The sequence below is a fragment of the Lethenteron reissneri genome, chromosome 45 (genome assembly GCF_015708825.2).
Source record: "Lethenteron reissneri isolate LAM-NWPU_2019-01 chromosome 45, ASM1570882v1, whole genome shotgun sequence".
Classification (NCBI taxonomy): Eukaryota; Metazoa; Chordata; class Hyperoartia; order Petromyzontiformes; family Petromyzontidae; genus Lethenteron; species Lethenteron reissneri.
The window spans coordinates 199843-214613 of record NC_083823.1 but is presented as its reverse complement, the minus strand read 5'-3'; the positions used below and the strand labels follow the sequence as shown (position 1 = coordinate 214613).

The 14771-nt window shown below is 52.7% G+C and overlaps 1 protein-coding gene across 2 annotated transcripts in view; it reads left to right on the top strand.

The window, feature by feature from the left end:
- The first annotated feature begins 487 nt into the window (after window positions 1–487).
- LOC133353863 (glycerophosphodiester phosphodiesterase domain-containing protein 5-like) overlaps window positions 488–14771 on the top strand; it is a 31793-nt gene continuing 17509 nt past the window's right edge. Inside the window, exons 1-4 of one of the 2 annotated variants that reach the window (XM_061570338.1) lie at window positions 488–617; window positions 9311–9435; window positions 11408–11511; window positions 14095–14188. In XM_061570338.1, coding sequence (XP_061426322.1) covers window positions 554–617; window positions 9311–9435; window positions 11408–11511; window positions 14095–14188 — 387 coding nt within the window. In that variant the 5' untranslated portion in view covers window positions 488–553. The remainder of the gene's footprint in view (window positions 618–9310; window positions 9436–11407; window positions 11512–14094; window positions 14189–14771) is intronic. The other variant, XM_061570337.1, reaches the window with a different exon arrangement.

Sequence of the window (14771 nt, the reverse complement as noted above, 5' to 3'; positions counted from 1 at the left end):
CACCCCTGAGAAGAACCCCCCCCCACCGAACGAATACGTTGGGAGGCCGCACTCATTTACACACACGCACACAACAACAACAACAACCCGCCATTCGCCACTAAGTGGCGGTGACGTCACCACGACGCTTGTGCCAGGCCATGTGCACCTTGAGGCCACGTGAAGTGTCGAACGCCCGCTGGCAGGGGGTCACGGGGCAGACCCAGGTGCCACGGGTCGACTGACACGCACACACGGACAAACCTGTGCGCTGGCAACAAGCGAACAGCAATACAATCGCTGGTCTCGTCAAGGAGCGTAAACGGCTTTTTGTGTTTAGTTGTGTTGTCCTTCCCCCGCACCTGCGATTAGCACGGTTGGCTACGTGCGCTGCGAAAGCAGCTCAACTTGCACACACGATGGGCTCGCTCGCAGTCTTTGCGCGAACATCATCGGAACGCCCCTTGCTCGCTCAACGACGCAGCGGAACGCGGCACCGGGCGGGGTCACGGCGATGAGAACTGTTGTGGAGACTCGCGAGCGGAATTTTTATTTTTGTTACGACCCGTGAGGAATGAGGACTGGAAAGTTGGCCTCGGAGACGCGAAGTCGGACCGCGTATTCACCGCTCCACGACCGTACGTACGCATGTTTGTAGGCCTTCTTTCGCACCGTGCGTAGCGTGTGTGTACGTTTAACACGTAGGCTTTCGCGGCCAAAATTATTCATAACGAAGGTTTTTGGGTTAGATCGGGTAAGTATGAGAATGTGTCGTAACCCTCCACCGCCCGACGCAACCAGTAAGGTTTGTCACGTAAACAACGCGCCAATTTAGTTACTGCTTCAGCCCACCGGTGTGTTGGAGAGTAAATCCACAACATTTACAATTTCAATAGTCTTTATATTGTTTACACGACAAACCTTACTGGCTGTGTCGGTTGTTGGAGGGTTACGACACATTTATACGTACGCGATCTAATCCAAAAAACCTTTATTATGGAGCGTGTATGTACGTTGAACTTCTTTCGCACCACCGATTTAGCACGGTTATCTGTGTACGGTGTGAAAGAAGACGTTCACCACAGGTACACACACACACATGCATCGCACGTGACCACCAACTGTGCTATTCGAGCAGACGCCTTCCACGCGGCGCGCTTGAGGTGGTTAAGAGAGCTACGATTGGAATGTGCCCGACCGTGTCACATCTCATAAGCTAAGCAGGCTGTTTGAGCCTTGGAAGAGTGCTTAGGTGGTGAGCATGCATGCGTGCATGCATACCAGGTGTTATAGACCACGGGGGGTGTGCGCGCGGGGGGGGGGGTGTTGTTACTCGGAGCGAAGCAGTGCGGTGATTTTAATTGTTGTACTCCTATGCTGCCACGTCTACGCATCCCCGACTTTGGTCAAGTAGGGTCAAATAACCCCCAAGTACAGCACACCGGTGTGTTGGAGAGCAAAGCCACAACATTTACTATCTATATATGTACGCGATCTAACCCCAAAAAAAACTGTATTATGAATGATATTTACCGCGAAAGCCTACGTGTTAAACTTATTTCAAAATATAATTACCTTAAAAATTACACCCCCCCCCCCTTCATATGTGTTTCTTAATATGATAATGAAGTTTCCCAATTTTCATTACGTGACCTTTGTAACATGAGAAGGGTTACCTGTGTGTGTTTGTGTGTTTTATATGGCGGTGAGTTACGAGATTGTAAACTTGACTTTTAGTATCATCGTAACTTTGTCCTGTTTAGTTTTTTTTACGTGTGGCCTGGTAGCTGAAAGTGTCAGAGCGCTCAGCCAGCACTGCTGATGTTCTGGGTGGAAATCCGATTAACAACTATCTCGTCTCTGTGGTTCTCTCCGTAAAGTCACGTAGGTAGAACAATAATAGATCCCGACGTTTCGATCGCAACGCAAGCAATCGTCATCAGGTGGGACAACCACAGCAAAAAAAAACTGCTGAAGTAGGCAGTTTTTTTTCTACCTACGTGAAGAACCAAAGAGTATGGATTCCTACAGTCACAAAAGCTTAAAATCAAGATTGACGCATATACACACGATTAGAATCGGAATTGAAATGGCCACTCCGGAGGGCATGCGGCACAGTTTGGCGCCAGCTGTCGTAGAGCGCGGCGGTCGTGTCGCTACGGTTCTCTGCGGTGAGCTCGACGTCTTTGTAAACAACGCCGAGCCGCTCGCGGGTTCCGAGACTCAGTCGTGAACGGGACACCCCTCCCTGCGACTGCACGGACGTCTCGGGACGGGAAAAGGGTTAACGTGCGGACACGACACGGAGCCTCGGAACGTGGCGTGCATCACAGTGAGGGGGGGGGGTTGGTGGGGGGCGGTGGGATGAAAGGGCTTCGCAGCGCCCCGTACCACCTTATCTCCCGTCCACGGGGCGGAGGCACTCTCACCGGCCACGTGTGTGTTGCCATTTTCTTTGATGTTCGCGAGCTGCCTGGCTGGTGCGTGGAGGTTCGTGGGGGAGCGGCGGCGTAGTGGTTTGCGCTCTGCGCCTCGAAACCCGGCGACCCGAGTTCGACTCCCGCTCGCGGCCAACGCCGGCGACGACGATCTGAACCCGGTCCCGGGCCTCGCCTAGGTCGACTCAGCCTCAAATGAATAGCTGGTATTAACATCGCCGCTGGGGAGACGTAGGCGGCCGGGCGTCGTGTTGGAGACCCACCCCCTCGTGTGACCGCCGTGCCCGCCTTCATGGGTGCTCCCTTAACAGCACTTTCCCCGACAGTCTATTACAGGCGGGGGGGGGGGGGGGGGGGATCTTCGTCTTTGTGGAGGTGGGTAGGAGTGAGCGAGCGAGTCCTTTACTCCAAGCGATAAGATGCACCCTCCACCGCCCGGCCCCTCGGGCGCCGCAAGAACCAATCTCGATCGTTTGGCCGTCATCGACGGTGCTCCTGGCACCGAGAGCCAGTTTGCCCCGCTGTCGCTTGTCTGTTTGAGTGCATTTTCTGCGAATTGCTCCGAATGTCGACGTTCCAAAAGGCTCTTGGTTCCATCGTTCGGGGCTAAAAGTTTCGTCATCGTCATCACGATCCATGGGCGGTTCGCTTCGTAGGTGCCCACCGCACATTTCGAAATTTGAAGCCCACTTTCCTCTGCCGTGTGCCAAATCTGGTCGAGTGGTGCCACATCTTTCTCGCACCAATCTCTTAGGTCTTCCTCTCTTACCGCTTCCCTCAATTTTTCCCCGAACAACGGCACGATTTAAATGTTCCCGTTGTCGTCCCTTCTGAAAGTTTAGCTGCTGTGAACCGATGAGTCAAGCCCAGGGTGCGCTGCTTGTTGTAAATGATACCGGGTCGTGTGTGATTTTTCAAAGCAATGCATTATTAAAATACTGTACCCAGGTTTCTATTGACCACTGTGTTCAAGTGCACACAGTTGGTGCGGGCTAGATCTCGCCAGACAGGTTTACACAACATCACAAGCACCGCCTAATTTGTTTTGCACCGGAATATAATCTCTGTCTGAGCCTCGACAACGGCCTCCCCTCTCGGGCAATCAAATCTCATCCTGGCTCCTTCGTTCCTGCCGTCAGTTACATTATTTAACCCTCTCCCTCCCTCACCCTTTCCCCCTCCTCTTCGCTGCGTTCGCTTGCAGCCGGCATGCCGGGTTCCCGTGACCCCCGGGGGATACGCGTTGGCTTGCCGGGTCTTGCCGCCGTGTCTTGCCGCCGTGTCTTTTTTTATGCTGGCGAGGCGACGCTACCTCGGGTGACGCGCCCGGCACATCGGCAGGAGTTTTGTTGCGTGTCGGTCCTCGGCCGAAAGCTAAACCTATGAAACTATTTTTTATTTTTACCAGGTTCAGGCCCACCGAGCTTTGTAGCTCTTTTTCAGAAGCGATCTGGCTTTCACAAACAATAGCTCAACGAAGTGACTCATCACCGTGCGGAAATGTACGGTGGCCAAACACTCTTTCGACGCGTGACATTGAGTCTCTCAATGTGGAGGGAAAGACCTGGAGGACCCAGAGAAAAATCCACACGACGACGAGGAGAGACCGGCGCGCAAACTTCAAATACACAGCAGGCGTCCGGGTCGGGATCGAACCCACGACCTCCTGTACACCAGGCGTGATAGTTAACATCTCCTAGCCACCGTGATGGTGATGAGAGAGAGAGACGCAAACTCCAGATATACAGCAGGCATCGTCAGGGTCGGGATCGAACCCACGACCTCCTGTACACCAGGCGAGGTAGTTAACGTCTCCTAGCCACCGCGGCTCAGAGCGGGCGGCGACTACTTTCTCAACCAGCTGGTGTCGATTGGCGCCGTTGGCGGTGCGTCGTCCACGTGCCGTCTTTTTTATTCTCGCGCTCATTTACCCAGCGAACGTCTCCACCCGAGGCGTGTGTGTGCGTGGGCGTGCGATCCGAATTGAGCGGCCAAGAATTTGCTTGTTTTTCTGCTCCCGTTTTAGTCCCCCGGGAGAAAGGTCGATCCTTTTTATTTCGGTGAACCGACCGGCCGAGAATGTGGAGTCGAGTGGCCTCGGAGGTCCGAACGACGAGTTGCACGCCACCGAGAGACCAGTGTCCGAGCCGCCCGTGATGAAAGTGTAGCGAGCGGTGGTCTCAATACAGCTGGCTATAACTGCGACAACAACAACAACAAGAAAACGATTAAACTGGGTTGTACACTTAATTTGGGCTTAAATCCAGGTCTGAAAATATGAGGAGAAAAAAAATCGTATTGATTGTCGTAGCGATGAATATGACTCTCATGAAGCAGAGCGGGCAGGAAAGTCTTGCCCCTTGCTGTGGATAAGAGTTCGCTTTGAGTTTTCAGAGGCAGTTCTGTGATATCCTCTTCTGCGGCCCCCTTTCTGACCATCTCATTAGGCAGAGTGTTTACGTAAGCGTGACGGCTACTGTTCGAACTACTTTCGCGCCGTACATAGCAGAGGTGTGGACTCGAGTCATGTGACTTGGACTCGAGTCAGACTCGAGTCATGAATTTGATGACTTCAGACTCGACTTGGACTTGCATAACAATGACTTTGTCCCACCTCTGAGGTGTGGACTCGAGTCATGTGACTTGGACTCGAGTCAGACTCGAGTCATGAATTTGATGACTTCAGACTCGACTTGGACTTGCATAACAATGACTTTGTCCCACCTCTGAGGTGTGGACTCGAGTCATGTGACTTGGACTCGAGTCAGACTCGAGTCATGAATTTGATGACTTCAGACTCGACTTGGACTTGCATAACAATGACTTTGTCCCACCTCTGAGGTGTGGACTCGAGTCATGTGACTTGGACTCGAGTCAGACTCGAGTCATGAATTTGATGACTTCAGACTCGACTTGGACTTGCATAACAATGACTTTGTCCCACCTCTGAGGTGTGGACTCGAGTCATGTGACTTGGACTCGAGTCAGACTCGAGTCATGAATTTGATGACTTCAGACTCGACTTGGACTTGCATAACAATGACTTTGTCCCACCTCTAAGGTGTGGACTCGAGTCATGTGACTTGGACTCGAGTCAGACTCGAGTCATGAATTTGATGACTTCAGACTCGACTTGGACTTGCATAACAATGACTTTGTCCCACCTCTGGTACATAGCCAAACGTGCTAATCGGAGGGGCGATAATAGTAATGATAATTACCGTAAGGCCACTTGAAGGAAAATTCCCGCAAAAAAAAAATCCAACGCTGGCGTTCTCTCACTGTCATGTGGAGCGCCGCGCTGTGCGGTTCACAAATGGCCGATGCGAATGTTACACAAATTATAAACGTCGGCAGCTGAAGTGGAATGAGATTTTACAAAAACGAGATGAGAACAAACGAGAAACAATCTTCACGAGATGGTCGTTTATTTTTTCTGCCCTCAATTGAACCGCGACTCCCACCCCCGCCAAATAATAATAATAATTCAGATGGCGGGGTCACGCATCGAAAAGTTCGAACGGACAAATGAGTGACTAATGTGACTGGTAATGACGACAACACTGATGATGACTGTGATGGTAATCACGATCACGATGGCAATGATGTCTGATGATGGTCACATCATTGACGATGACGACCATGATCATGGTGTTCGTTCCAGCAACGTCTAAACGGTGACGAAAATGAACGCTACTTTGACGTTCACCACACGATTGTACATTTTTTACACCGCGATGACCCGCGCCTTTTTTGGTGCCGTCGCACATTCTCGCTCCCTTTGTCGGGAAAATAATAAACGTCTCAAGTCGGCGGCGAGTCACATGTGCGTTGAGCCCGGCAGAGGTTAGCGGATATCATTTAAAAACAAGAGGGAGGGCGAATCGATACCGAAAAGAGTTGACATTTCTGCAGAATGGGCGGTGACATTTCCGGCGTCGAGGAACAATCCGGCAGGGCCTCGCCTCTACTGAGGGCTGGGTAGCTCTTTTTTTCGGAAGCGACCCTGGCCATCGCCAACGATAGCTCAACCAAGTGGCTCGTCGACACGCGGAAAATTAATATCGTCCAAATACTCTTAAACGTGTGGCGTTGATTCTGAATGTGGAGCGAAAAACCCAGAGGACCCGGAGACGAATCCGCACAACCAGAGGGAAGAGACCGGCACGCAAGCTCCAAATATACAGCAGCAGGCGTCAGGGTCGGGATCGAACCCACGACCTCCTGTACACCAGGCGAGGTAGTCAATATCTCCTCGCCACCAATTGTTTTTGTAGCCCCCGCTCCCCCACTCCCACCTGACTGATCCCAGGGTTGAGCGACCCCTTGGGCAGACGGCTTCCTCCCCTCGCACCCAAGAAATTACACGACCGCAGAGGGGGGCAGGGTGGCAGGGAGGTCGGAGCCCAGAGATGACCCCCCCCCCCCCCCGCCCAGTGCTTCGTGGGTCAGGGCTCTCAAATGCAGTGGGGATTGTTGGTCTCAACCCGGGCCATCGGTGACTTTGCAACAACAACAAACAACAACAACAACAAAACCCATCGCGTAAAAATTTCCCTCTGAACTTAATTATTTTTATCTCGTTCAGGATTTTCTTTTTTAAATCCTTTATATTAAGTTCACTTTCTTGCTTGCTTAGGACCGTGCAAATCTTTCGGTCGTTTTTTAACCCACTTCCCGTGATCCAATCGAGCTGAAATTTTCCACACAGACGCGTTGTGCGTGACAATTAATGTTCGTGAAAATTTTTTTTTCCTAAATGTTACACTTTATAGGACAAAAATATTATATTTAATTACCAATTGCTTAATGCTGCCATGCAATCATCTGACCCATAGGTGGCAGCCATCTCAAGCCAGAGGACGAGAGGACTCTAGCCGCCATGCATATAAAGGATTTATAGTAAAAAACTTTGTTTTTACGGGTTATACTTGTTGCTGCTATAAATGTCCACGTGATGAGCCGCTTCGTTTGTGGCCAGGTTGTGTTATGAATAATAAGTCATTACCTCGGTGGCCTTTATCTGGTAAGATAAAAATAGTTTAGTTTTATTTGTATATTTTTAAGAGGATTTGTTTACCTTTCCTATACTTTGCACTCCTATTGCGTTGTTGGTACTGTCTGTTGTTGTAACCTTCTGACCCGTCCCTACTGGTCATCTGTGAAAAAGAGCTTCATAGCTCATCGGATTCCTCCTCCAGTATGAATAAATATTCTGATCCGGATCATTTTTGGCAAATTCCAACTCTGAGAATTACAGACGTCGGTCGGTGTGAGTGTCGCGCGACGGACATCACTCCCGTACGCCGGAGTGGGTGGGAAAGTGCTGCCCAGAGGTCGCAAACGGGTTTTGATTCCTTACCCGTACCCGTACCCGGCCGCACCAGGGTCGCAAACGGATACCCGTACCTGTACCCGGCCGGGTACGGGTACCCGTTCCCTACCGGTACCCGTACCCTACCCGAAATGAGTGACAAACGGTTACTCACCAGTGACTCACGGCCTACCCGTACCCGTACCCGGCCGCACCAGGGTCGCAAACGGATACCCGTACCTGTACCCGGCCGGGTACGGGTACCCGTTCCCTACCGGTACCCGTACCCTACCCGAAATGAGTGACAAACGGTTACTCACCAGTGACTCACGGCCTACCCGTACCCGTACCCGGCCGCACCAGGGTCGCAAACGGATACCCGTACCTGTACACGGCCGGGTACGGGTACCCGTTCCCTACCGGTACCCGTACCCTACCCGAAATGAGTGCCAAACGGTTACTCACCAGTGACTCACGGCCTACCCGTACCCGTACCCGGCCGCACCAGGGTCGCGAACGGGTACCCGTACCCGGCTGGGTACGGGTAGCCGGGTATCGGGTAGGGTACGGGTATTGGGTACCCGATTGCGACCTCTGGTGCAGCCCCCTCTGCTGTGTGGGCCAGAGGTCACCGTGAAGCGATCTCAGAGGAAGCTCTGTGATGTCCGCTTCTGTGGGCCCCTTTTCTCTGATGCAACGAGCTGCGCTGCTGTGCGAGAACGTTCTGAACGGTTTCAACATATCGTGACGTGACGCCGGTAGGGCAGTTGGCAGCTATTGTAGTCAGATTGGGATCAACTTGCGATGCTGTTATTGACGATGTTGATGCCCGTGTTGATGCTGCTGTTAATGATAGTCTAGATCAGGGGTGGGGAACCTTTTTTTTGCCAAGGGCCATTTGGATATTTATAACATCATTCGCGGGCCATACAAAATTATCAACTTCAAAATTAGCCTGTTTATATTTGGTCAAACATTTAATTAACTCACCCCTAATGTGATGGCTGGAACTGCTTCTCTTTGGTGAGGCGTGTGATGTTGGCTGGTATTGATGTTGCTGCTACTCGCAACTGCTTTTCCAGGTTTGCTCCGAGATTTATTGAATTTCGAGTCCCGCCTGCGGTTGCCTTGGCAGGGCCAGACCAAGTGATTTCGCGGGCCTTGATAATGATGCCAATGCTGTTCATAATGATGATAATAATGATGATGATAATGACAATCCTGACGACGACTGTTCTTGATGGTCTTGATGATGACATCGTTTATAATTATGCCGCTCTTCATGATGATGATGGTGTTAACACGCGTGACGCTGTTCGTTATAACCCCGACGATGCCGTTAATAAACGACGGTGCCACCGCTGATGATGACGACGACGACTAACGAGGCCGATGCCGTTGACGACGATCTCGACGATCCCGACGATGCCATCAGCGTGGACGATGCCGCTTCCGCTGATCCCACTGTCGCTGATCCCACTGTCGCTGATCCCACTGTCGCTGATCCCACTGTCGCTGATCCCACTGTCGCTGATCCCACTGTCGCTGATCCCGTGTGCCGGATCCCCTTGTCTCGCAGGAGCCGCCATGGTCAAGCACCAGCCGCTGCAGTACTACCGGCCCCAGCTCTGCCTGTCATGCCTCGCCGGCCTGTACGGCTGCCGGTGGAAGCGCTACCAGCGCTCGCACGACGACTCCACCAAGGTCGGTGTGGGCGAGCGAGCGCCAGCGGAGGGGGGGGCAAGCAAACGTCGCACGCACGTGCACACACGCGCGCACGCACACACGCGCGGCAGCGGAGCTGTTAGCGCTGCGCTAAGCCGACTTGGAGACGTCGTCGTCGTCAGTCACGACAGAGCACCGTCGTCACAGCGACGCGATTGATCGTGTTTTGCAAAACAACATGCGACTAAATTGGCAACCGGCGCGATTAGCCGTGGCGACGTCATTGACTCGCCCCCCCCCCCCCCCGTTTCCAGTGGGAATGGGATGATGAACCCGAGCTAATTGGCTGCAACCTGGCCAAACTGATGGCTTGGATGGTGACGGCGTGCCTTGGTTATACAGGCAGTTTGCGCACGGTTGACACACGCACACTACGCATGGTTAGCCATCAGCGGCCTCTCCACCGGCTTTCTCCTACGCTTCATTGTCGCTCTCTCCACGGGAGGCGAATGACTTTGGTGTCGCCGACCAACGAGGATCCGTGTTTGCAAGTGAAGCCACGCGGCGCTGTTCGGCCGGCGTTGCCGCTTGAGCAAAGCCAAGCAAACCCCCCTCCCCCTCCCCCCGGGTCATCGTCTTTGGGGGTCTCGTTCCGTTCTGGGGCCTTGCTCGCTTCCGAGGGCCGAACGCCGGATGGACTCCTCCTCCTCCTCCTCCTCTGCCTGCCACGGAGCTCCTTGCCAGCGCTGGGCGGGGGGGGGGGGTCCAACATTTGGAGGAGTTCAACTTATAAGCAAGGACCCGAACTGCATTTGTTCCGTATCGCTTCGGTTCCTCGCCCCTCCTCAGGCACCGTTAGAAGTTATGTCAAGTCGCTCGTTCACCGGCACCATCATCAGCAGCAGCGTCATCATCGGCAGCAGCAGCGTCATCATCAGCAGCAGCAGCGTCATCATCAGCAGCAGCGTCATCATTATCAGCAGCAGCAGCGTCATCATTATCAGCAGCAGCAGCGTCATCATTATCAGCAGCAGCAGCGTCATCATTATCAGCAGCAGCAGCGTCATCATTATCATCAGCAGCAGCGTCATCATTATCATCAGCAGCAGCGTCATCATTATCATCAGCAGCAGCGTCATCAGCAGCAACAGCAGCGTCATCATCCGCGGAAATACGTTTTTGAAGCCAAGGTTTGGACAATCGTGAGAAAGAAGATGTCCCGGCAAATAAATCGGTTCCCAGCCGCTGGATCGACGGCGGCAATGACTGATGTAGAAGATGTCCTGCAATGCTAGCAACCTCGATTCTGGAGTCGAACCCAGCGCCCGCGAACCGCGAGGTCGGCGCGCGTTCAAAGCGTCCGTGCCGTTGAGCGATCGCGTGTGACGGGAGAAGCGATCCCGAAGCGATGGCCGCTCGCCGTGACAATGACGACGATGATGCCGGCGCGCTATAATCCGCACCACTCGTACATTCTCCGGGGCGCTAATTGCGATTACGGAGCGAACACAAATCCGTGCCGCGTTCACGCGCAGTGGCTTCCGAGGGCTCCTCCCTCCCTCCCCCTCCCTCCTTCCGCCGCTGCAGCGGATATTAAAACATTTAAATGCTGCGGAGAATCCGTGTGGAATTCGCGACGAATAGCAATTTGTGTAATTTCACGAAAAATGTATAATAGGCATGAACTTATGTGTTAGGGTTTTTTTCTCCGTGTGCGTGCAATGTGGATTAAGTCTGATCGGCCTTAAAATTACTGCAGGAGCGGTGGCGCAGTTGCTTTTGGCGGGTCTCCCCTAGGTGGACTCGGCCTGAAATTAATAACTGATGCGATGTCTAGACAACAATGTGTAAACATCGCCACCGTGGCGACAAAGGCGGCCGGGCGTGGTGCTGGCCACCCACTCCCCTCGTGTGCCGTGCCGGCCTTCGTAGGTGCTGCTCGCTTAACAGCCCTTGCCCCAGCGGTCTGTTAAGGCTACACGGGTGGGTTCTTTGTTTTTTTGTCTTGCAGTGGGAGAGGCTGTGGTTCCTGCTCGTCTTCCTGACCTGCGCTCTCTCCGCCATCTGGTTCTACTTCTGGTGCCAAGCCAGCAACGACTACAACGACTTTGAGTGGTGAGCCTCTCGCTTAAATCAAGACTTAAAGCTTTCGTCACTGCAGGAATTCATATTCTTTGGGTCTTTCGGCAGTCGCGTAGATAGGTTCAAAGAAAAGAACGAAAACTACGACGTTTCGATCACAACGCAAGCGATCGTCATCAGGAAAATAAAAAAAAGCCTCTCGCTTGCGCGACGCCGGTAGGGTCTGCAACGTTTCGCCGCCACGATCGTTGGCACCGTGCAAATGTCCGCGGCTCGGGCCACCACCCCTGGAGCAGCGGTCAGCACGGTGGATATGCAACCCAGAGGTCGCCGGTTCCACCCCACCGCCCGAGACTAGGAGATGTTAACTGCCTCGCCTGGTACGCAGGAGGTCGTGGGTTCGATATTGACCCCTGACGCCTGGAGTGTATTTGGAGTTGGCGTGTCTCTCTCATCACCATCATGGTGGCGAGATGTTGACTACATGATGGCGTGGATTTTTTTAACCGTGTCCTCCGATTTTTCCCTTCACAATGAGAATCGGCGTGCGTTTAAGAGTACTTGACTACTATGAACGTCCACGCGATAAGCCACTTCGTTGAGCTATCATTTGTGGCCAGGTCGCTTCTGAAAAACATTGCCTTGTAGCTCGCCTCAGTGGTATAAGCGGGTATATGCCACAGTTCGTCTGTGACCGGCAGGTCGGGTGTGGGTGGGGTAAATCGGGGGTACACCCCCCAAACCTGCTAACGCTGGAACGCACGTGCACGTACCCCAGAGGTCGCAAACGGGTTTTGATTCCTTACACGTATTCGTACCCGGCCGCACCAGGGTCGCAAATGGGTACCCGTACCTGTACCAGGCCGGATACGGGTACCCGTTCCCTACCCATACCCGTACCCTACCCGAAATGAGTGACAAACGGTTACTCACCAGTGACTCACGGCCTACCCGTACCCGGCTGCACCAGGGTCGCAAACGGCTACCCGTACCCATACCCGGCCGGGTACCGATAGGCCTTTGCCGCCACGAGCGTCGTTTGCGAGCAGCTGCCAGGGCATCGCCTTGGCAGCTTATAAGTCGAGTCGGCGTTTTATATTTGTTGACGTACGCGTGGCGCCACAAACGTGCCACTCAAAAGCGCCATCATCACATTGCAAGTCGAGCCCAAAAGTGAGACGAGAAAATTCTGAGTAATGAGAAAAAAATAAAAAAGGGCAGTTGTAACGCGTGGGCTTTCGCGACCAATTCTGGCTGTCGCCTGATGAGGCTGGTTGTTGTGATTACCGGCGAAACGTAACGGTACTCGAACACAACCGTTGTGCTGAACTAGTAACTAATTGTTTACGTGACAAACCTTACTAATTGGCTGTGTCGCGTGGAGGTGGGTTTAACGACACGTTTATATTTACGCGATCTAACCCAAGAAACCTCTTATGGAAGAGAAAAATAATAATAATCATATCGTCCGTTTTCGCAAATGGTCGTTTTGTCGTGCTTGCTGTAGCTGTATAACTTTTTTCCCGTGTTTTATTTTCATACTAACATAAACATATATCAGATGACGAAAGCACTGCAATTCCAATTTGTAAATAAATAAATAGCTATTGCCCGTTAAGTAATAGCTATTTGCCCGTTAAGTGCTTTGCAAAATGTTATCCGTAGCTATTGCTGGCATAGTGGTTTTTTATGACCTCGTCATTTCCTAAATACCCCGTGCTCGTTCAATGATCCATTATTGCATGCCGGTAAACATTGTAGCTTTGGCAGCGATTGAAGTGGCAGGCTTCTAAATCGACTCCACTTGCTTACAGTTCTATAAAGCGTAAACTTTTTATTTTACCAGGTAAGGCCCACTGAGCTATATAGCTCTTTCTTAGAAGCGACGTGCCCGTCGCAAATGATAGCTCAACAAAGTGGCTTATCACGTGGAAATGTATAGCAAACAAATACTCTAAATGCACGTTGATTCTAAATGTGGAGGGAAAACCCAGAGGACCCGAGGGAAAAATCCACGCGACCATGGGGGGAACGTGCAAACTCCTAATATACAGGCGACAGGGTCGGGATGGAACCCGCGACCTCCTGTATACGTCGCCTGGAATTTGGGAATTTTGCCGCTGGGATTGGCCGGCCCGACCCCGTCTTCATGCGCCGTACCGGCCTGGATTTAGCAGCACGCAAAGGTGTGCATTGCTTGTGATTCGGTTTCCTGTTGGTCGCCGACAGAGTCTTTGTATGTATGTATACTTAACTTTTTATTGCACCGTACGTAGCCAACCATGCTAATCGGACAACAATCTAAACACAAAAATCTGTTCTAAAGAAATGAGTTTGTCAATCTAGATGATTTACAAGTGCACAGCTCCAGTGGCTTCCTAATATCGGAAGGAAAGAGCGTTCCAGACGGACACGCGCGATGCGGTGACCGTCTTTTGTTCGATGGCCAGCCAAAAAGCGCCGCTGCGAGGATGACCGCCGTTCACGTGATGGTGGTTTATGCTTCTTTGACGAGCAGACATTGACATGCACGCACAGACGCACGCACGCCCGCTCATCGACACTTCGCACAAAGCTGGGGCAATGGAGCGCGCGCGCTGCTGTCGTTCCGCCCAGGTTTCTCTACTCGAAGCTCGGCTACTGGTACAGCTGGTCTGTGCCGATGTTCGTCATCGCCATCGCGCTCCTCACTTACCTCGTCATGCTGCTGGTGAGCTCCCCCTGCGTTCACGGCGTCGTACAGCGCGACGGGCGCTGTACGACATTGCATTTGACTGCAAGTATTGTGGTTAATGTAAGCATGATTCTTTGCAAAAGGTGTCAGTTTTGTTGCCAGAAAAAAGGGGAAAAACCCTATCAGTAGACGCCGATGTCCGTTTGGTCGCGCGGTGTTGAAACCAAAGTTCGGAATGAGGTCGTGGGGGAAGAGCGAAAGTGGGGAGCCGCCAACAGTCACGTGACGGTTGGCAGCACGCGGTGGGGCTTGCGATCCGGAGCTCGCCGGTTTCGATTCCGTCTGCCGGCACGGCGATTGGAACGACGGACGGTTCCACCGCGTCACTGTGGACTCGTCGCCACGGAGTTGTTCTGTCCGCTTTGTTGCTGCGTCGCTCTTGAAGTTCATCGCCTTGAAGCCGGGTCCGCCTGGACGAGCGCTCCCTGTGTTCGCGCCGTCGAAAACAACGTCCCGGGCGGCACGGTGTTCCCCGCGCCGCGCCTTGGCAGCTTGTCGTCGCCTCTCTTGACGAACCGTCTGCAGACGTGTACATTTTGAACTTGTGAGCACGGAGAAT